The 6529-nt window shown below is 32.4% G+C and overlaps 1 protein-coding gene across 2 annotated transcripts; it reads left to right on the top strand.

Annotated features, from left to right (window-relative positions):
• The first annotated feature begins 342 nt into the window (after positions 1-342).
• Positions 343-4221, top strand: LOC11440790 (uncharacterized). Of its 2 annotated transcripts, none has more exons than XM_024781408.2 (9): positions 343-737; positions 854-989; positions 1078-1164; positions 1702-1829; positions 1987-2083; positions 2187-2264; positions 2354-2579; positions 2974-3197; positions 3331-4221. In XM_024781408.2, the coding sequence occupies exons 1-9, from the start codon at positions 661-663 to the stop codon at positions 3352-3354; spliced, it is 1077 nt and encodes a 358-aa protein (XP_024637176.1). In that variant the 5' UTR covers positions 343-660; the 3' UTR covers positions 3355-4221. The 2 variants fall into 2 exon arrangements, with proteins under 2 accessions (XP_024637176.1, XP_003610210.2); XM_003610162.4 differs by having other exon boundaries at positions 347-737; positions 854-974.
• The last annotated feature ends 2308 nt before the right edge of the window (positions 4222-6529 follow it).

The raw sequence follows: 6529 nt of genomic DNA on the forward strand, positions 1-6529 counted from the left end.
CAGCGGTGTATTAGCATTTTCCACGTCCCGAGGCATTTTGAAAGTGAAAATAAAGAAGCTACCATTTGTAGCTTTTGTGCAAACGGCGTTTTTTTCTATTTCCACCGCCACAACAAACACGTACTATATCTCTAATAAATATCTTACAACATAAAAATAATAGAGTAAAGATTCCTTATAGTCTTTCAAAAGAAAAAGGCCCGCTAATAGTGTTTGAGAATTACGTACCAACTTGGAACACATTCGTCCTTACTAAAAATTAAAATAGACTTGTGTTCTAGTTTCTGTATTTTCTTTTCTCATAAAAGTTTTCAATCAATAATTTAAAACCACGCTGCCCTGGCTTGTTATTTTCATCTTGGCAATACCATGAACAAGACATGGAAAGTCTTTTTCCAAGAAATAATGTTTGTGTCTTCCAAAAAAGTTAGTTCAATAACGCAAAGCCAGGCTAAATACAATACAAGGAAGAAAAGCTACTTAGTTTTGTATATAGTATAGAGTAGATATAATGTTAGTTTTGTATGCATACAAAACGAACAAATGAGTTATTTGACTTTATTTATTTAACTCCAATGTTGTACACGTTGCACATGTTTGTCTCACGGGTGCTTTAGTTTTTCAGTAAGCTGAACTGTGAAACCAAACCAATCATCAACCATGTCTCTGTTTCTTTCCTTTCTCCATATAGTCTTCTTAATCTCTTCTATCATTCACACTGCTTACTCATTTTCTGGGTATATATTTTTACATTGCCGATCCATTATTATATCTATAAAATTTTCTTCTTCATATTCACTAACCTAGGTGCTTGACACTGTCTATAAGAAGCAACCATTACAAATTTCTGCAGGCTAAACTCTACAGAAGCTCATGGTAAAGGCTACATACAAGGGCTTGTTGTCGAAGAATTCACTTTTCCTGCAAAATCATCAGTTCCCTTCAATAGTTGTCATGCTTCTACCATTGTTGAGGTCATTCATTACAAAGTGTGTTTTTTTTTTTCCTTTCATTTTTAAGGTAAATAATATAAAAAACCTTTTTTTTTTTTTTTATTTTTTTTTTTTATTTCACTAGGTTGGGAAGGGTCATTTTTTGGTTGCCTATTTTGGAGGCACATCAGAGGGTGCACCTGATGTGAAAATATGGTTGCAGACTTACAAGGTACATATAAACAGTTAAATTTACATGATTGTGTCTCTACACGTATATACACCTGTAATTAACCAACATTTGGTTAGTCATAGATTTGAAATCAGACTCTTTTGTGTGTGCAAAAAACTTGGTTGAGAGGGGAGGACTCTCAGTGTGTGCTCAACAAATTCCCCAATAGAGATTTGTTGACAATGGCCCTGTTTGGTTAAATAACTTCATTTGCAGCTTATAGGATAAAAGCTTATCGTGATAAGCACTTAGTATAAACTATCTTGGAGAGTTTATGAAAATAAGCTGAAAACAACTTATCATCGTGTCGAACTGTTTTCATACGTTCTCCCGATAGAGTCTCACAAATACTTATGTCAGTGGATAAGCTCAGATGAGCCAATTCGAGCAGGCTCAATATCATCTCCTCTCTGCATTATATTTGTTTCCTGTTCCTGTCTTTGGAGTTTAGAACATTGGAGGGAGGGAGGGATTGTTACTTGAATTTAAGTTTTTGACTGCTTGTTTTAATATTGTGAATGGAAATTCGGTTGGCAGAATGGAATATGGCAAGCACCTGTAATTGGTGATGAAGAACCAAATGTTCCTATGTGGAATCCTGTACTGTTCAAACTTCCATCAAATGTGTTACTCTTGTTCTACAAAATAGGCCAAGATTTTCAAAAGTAATATTTCTATCCTTGCATTTCATTTTTCATATATGTATGCATGTGTGTGCGCTCGCGCGCGTGTATTTTGCAATCTATGGTAGGGAGGTGCTTTTGAATTAATGCAATTGAGGATTCAATATGAACCTAAAGAAATTGGCTTATTTTATTCTAGATGGAGTGGATTTATAAAACGCTCATATGATAAAGGAATTACCTGGACAGAAAGAGAACAACTTCCACCTGGTATATTAGGACCTATAAAGAATAAGGTATAACAAAATCCACACAGAATAATTTTTAGCTAGGAGTATTGAATTCATAGTCATGAAAAATTTATGATCTTAGTAGTGAATTCAACTTGTTTTTGTTTAGCCGATCTTGCTGGAAAATGGTGACTTACTTTGTGGATCTTCTGTCGAAAGCTGGAACTCATGGGGATCATGGGCAGAGGTTCCTAATCGAACTGATCTTAATCATTTAATTAATACTGATATTAGCTCGTAATATAATTATATTCACTAGTTGTTGCATTATAACAGGTGACAACAGATTTTGGAAAGACATGGAGAAAGTATGGTCCAATTTATATCAAGAATAATCCTCTAGGTGTGATTCAACCTGTACCATACCAGACTGCAAAGGGGACACTGCGCGTCTTGCTTCGATCCTTTACTGGAATTGGTAGAGTTTATATGTCAGAATCCTTTGATGGAGGCAAAACTTGGGGGTACGCAGAACCTACACAGCTTCATAACCCAAACTCAGGTAAAGTTTTTCCAATTTATTTATGTTGCTTGTATTTATATCGTTGAAGTTATCATCATATGACAAGTAAAAATTCTTAAGTGAGTTTTCCTATGTGTTATGTGCTACACTAAGATGTGTATTTTTTAATATCCTCATGTGTTGGAAAATGTGAATAGTCAGTCTTACATCGACTAAGAATTGACTAAACGAGTCATATATAAGAGACGTGATTTACAAGATTCATATACTTGGTGTCTTAAGGTTAGTTTAGCGTTGGTGTCAGACGTAGTTAGTCCCACGTTAACTAAAAATGACCTAAATGAAAGATATATAAGAGGGTGATTCGTCGTTGTTGCTACTGGACCGACTTGCATTAATAGCTTATAATATAAATTTCCTTTTATTGTATTAGGTATTGATGGGATTAAGCTTAAAGATGGTCGTCTATTGATTGCATATAATACAATTTCAAGGGGTGTGCTTAAACTTGCTCTCTCTGAGGATGATGGTGATTCATGGCACCAGGCACTTACATTAGAGGATACTGTGGGAATGGAATTTTCATATCCTGCTGTTATCCAAGCTAGTGATGGGAGAGTCCATGTCACCTATACATATAATAGAACTCAAATTAAGGTATATATATTATGCATATGGCAGTTATACTTTCTTCTTTTGATGGCATTAGCATCATTCTGTAAAGATGATGGCATGCATTTTTTTATATAATTGATTTGACTAACTTTTTTCCTTGTTTTTATTTGGACAGCACGTTGTTGTTAGGCCAAGGTGATGCAGACCAACTTGTTTTTTCAGACAGAGAAGCATAGAAAACTATACAATTTATGCATGCAATTCATATGGCCTTTTTTTGTGAATGAAAAGGGGGCAAGCCCCGACAAAAAGAAAAACGAAAAACTAGAAGCCTATAGGAAAGGTTACAAAACTACGATCAGCCAACAAGGCTTGCGACACAATGCTAGGAACAATTCCAGACGACCTCAAATCAAATTTTGCAAAAGCATCTGCAACTTGGTTAGCCTTGCGAAAAATATGTTGCACCTTATAACTCGACAAATCTCAAACGCAATCGGTGATTTTGAGAAACCAAGAAGCAATGACGACTTCTTCCACACCCCTTCAAAATGAGCGAAAGAGCAGCTTGAGAATCTGATCCAACCACTATCTTTCTAAATTTATACTCCAGAGCGCTTAAAGGCAAAATGTATAGCTCAAAGTTCAGCCACTGATAGAACAAGCACCAAAATTAGATGACAAACCACACGAGTAATTTTCGTCTTGATCATGGACAACCCCCACCACACGTTGCACGACCTCCAAAATCGGTAACAGCGCCATCTCCATTAAATTTAAGCCAACATTCTTACAGAACCAACCACACACTGCTACTTAGACTCTCCACATAATTATGATGCAAATTTAACTTCAAATTTTGATCAATTTTTTTAAAAGGGGGTCAAGAATGTTCTCCATTCTTCCCCTTCGTAACTCATATCCAGTACTGTCATTTGATTGTAGATAATTTGTCTTACCAATTAAGTTGCGCTTTAAATTTAAACGAGAATAGAATGGTTAAAGAGAAGTTTGTCTAAAAGAAGTTCAACGAAATATAGTTATACATAAGTTAACTTTTGAGTTATCATGGATATAGATGAACTGATTTCTAGCTTGGCAACTTATAATTGTTCGCTACGAGTTAAAAAAATATTATAACAACCGAACTAATTGGTTTGTTGTTCATTATATATATGTTGTAGGAGTATAACTTATTATGCTATATACAACATTGATGGTGACAATTTATTATGATCTTAGAAAATATTCATTTATATGGATAGGAAATTTTAATTTTTGAAGTATCACCCATGAGTCAAGTATTATTTCTTGCATATGCATGCATAGTTAGATTAATTTCAGACTAGTAATGATATTCTTAAAGAAAATAAAAGCTGGTGGCCATATCCTGTCAGGTGATGCAGAAACAAATAAACATTTCAAATCAGTGGCATTATATTGTAGTTAAAAGTTAAAAGTTAAAATTAAAATTCGTTGAATGTGAACGCAACATGTAGTGATCAATCATCCATCTGCCAATCACAGCCGTGACATGACATTGATATAGTACGCGCAAACAACAGTTACGAGTGGATTTTGATTTAGGTCAACACTTCCACATAACAGTGCATTTTTTAGGGCTCAAATCAATTTTGCTTTCTTATCTATGTCGTTTTCTTTCATTTTTTCACATTTACACCAGCAGCAACCCTCATCACGTTTTTGCATTAACTAAAACCTACTTTTCTTTCTCTTTTTATCACCTAGTTAGATTAGTTAGGATTTAGTTTATCTAATTTTTTTTTTTTTTTTTTAAAGTTGATCAAATTGACTATATAATTTTTAATGTACAGCTACTTAATGTAATAATTCTCTCGTAATCAATATTATTGTTTCCATTTCATTTTTCGAATCAAGAATTTAATACTTTCACTCCAATTTCTACTTTACTTAACATGGAATGGAAAAGTGATTCAAGGTGTGTTTGGTTATGCCATAACATAATTCTATTTTTAATGAATTGATTTTGTAAAATCGTCTATGGATAAAAGTGAATCGAAAGCAAAATAATTTATGTTTAGATATTATTTATGTAAAAATGGATTTAACAATAAATTTAAAGTCTAAATCATTAAAAAAAATTAGTCTAAAATCAATTGTAGAAGTCAAAAACCTACAAATTCTAGCTTCTACTATAATCAATTCTACAAGAAAACAATTAATTTTCACTTGAATAATTCAAACATAAAAAAGTCAATTATACGACCTCTAAAATTAATTTTGAGTCCTCCAACATACTACACAGAAAAACAAAAGGAGCAACAACATAAATAGAAAATATTGGCTTTATTATTTGAGAAATGATATTTTGACAACCAACAACTTATGTGACAACTTTATCTCTTATACTCACATTATTTTTTTACTTTCTCTCTCTATTGTTTTAGTTTCCGTGTCACTATCTACTTTCCTTTGTAAATTAGTGGTTGTCACAAAAGTTGTCATTCAATTAGTTGTTCAAATAACACAGCTCTTATTATTTATATCAAAGAAAAAAAAGTCAAGGGCATGCTCATGTAATGGAAAAGATCCTTACTCTTTGTTAAGACAACTTAGTTCGTGACTACAAAGACATTGATATGTAGGGAGTACAAATATAAATTCTGTAAATTTCAAGTACTATTTAGTATGTGGCAAAAATAAAAATTTGAAGCAATTATAAAAGAGTGAACATTAAAAGTTTTTTTTTTTTTTTGAGGGGTTTAAAAGAATTAAATAACCTCAATATTTATAGTGATATCAAATTGAAAAATTCACAAAATTTGACCTTGAATTTGTACCGCGCTATCAAAAAGATCTCTAACTCTATTAAACTCTCAAATTAGTCTACATATTTAATCACTTACTAGTATCAATTTAGTATCATATTTTAACTAGTTACTGTCAATTTGATTTTTAAGCTTATTCACTTACTATCACTTTAGTCCCTAGCAAAAAACCTTTTTAAAATATTCATAAAGTCAATGACCTATTTGAGAGTGAACTACAAAATCAAAGATTAATTTGATAGTTTACTCAATATCAAATTCATTAAATTACTTCTCATGAAAACATTGAATTAAGTTGCTTTCATTTTAATTATAAAGATATTGATAGATAAACAAGTTTAAATATTTTATTTGCTTTTAAATTCTTAAATAAATTAAAGCAAAAAACTTGTGAATGCAAATATTTGCAAATGAAAAGTATATATAATTTGCAAATGAAAAGTGTTGTTTTTGGATTTTAAAATTACGACAGAGCTTTGAAACTATTACCGGGGTGAGTCACGACCAGGTCGCTTTCTTTAAGACGTTTCGCGGCACTACCTAAATTGTGCAAGGTAGACTAGC

Source organism: Medicago truncatula, chromosome 4 (assembly GCF_003473485.1).
Source record: "Medicago truncatula cultivar Jemalong A17 chromosome 4, MtrunA17r5.0-ANR, whole genome shotgun sequence".
Lineage (NCBI taxonomy): Eukaryota > Viridiplantae > Streptophyta > Magnoliopsida > Fabales > Fabaceae > Medicago > Medicago truncatula.

Bases quoted from the DNA above. Each gene is read 5' to 3' on its own strand.
- LOC11440790 (XM_024781408.2), top strand. From the start codon at position 661: ATGTCTCTGTTTCTTTCCTTTCTCCATATAGTCTTCTTAATCTCTTCT. The intron at 2,580-2,973 runs GTAAAGTTTTTC...TTATTGTATTAG, and splicing joins GCTTCATAACCCAAACTCAG to GTATTGATGGGATTAAGCTT. The intron at 3,198-3,330 runs GTATATATATTA...TTATTTGGACAG, and splicing joins ATAATAGAACTCAAATTAAG to CACGTTGTTGTTAGGCCAAG.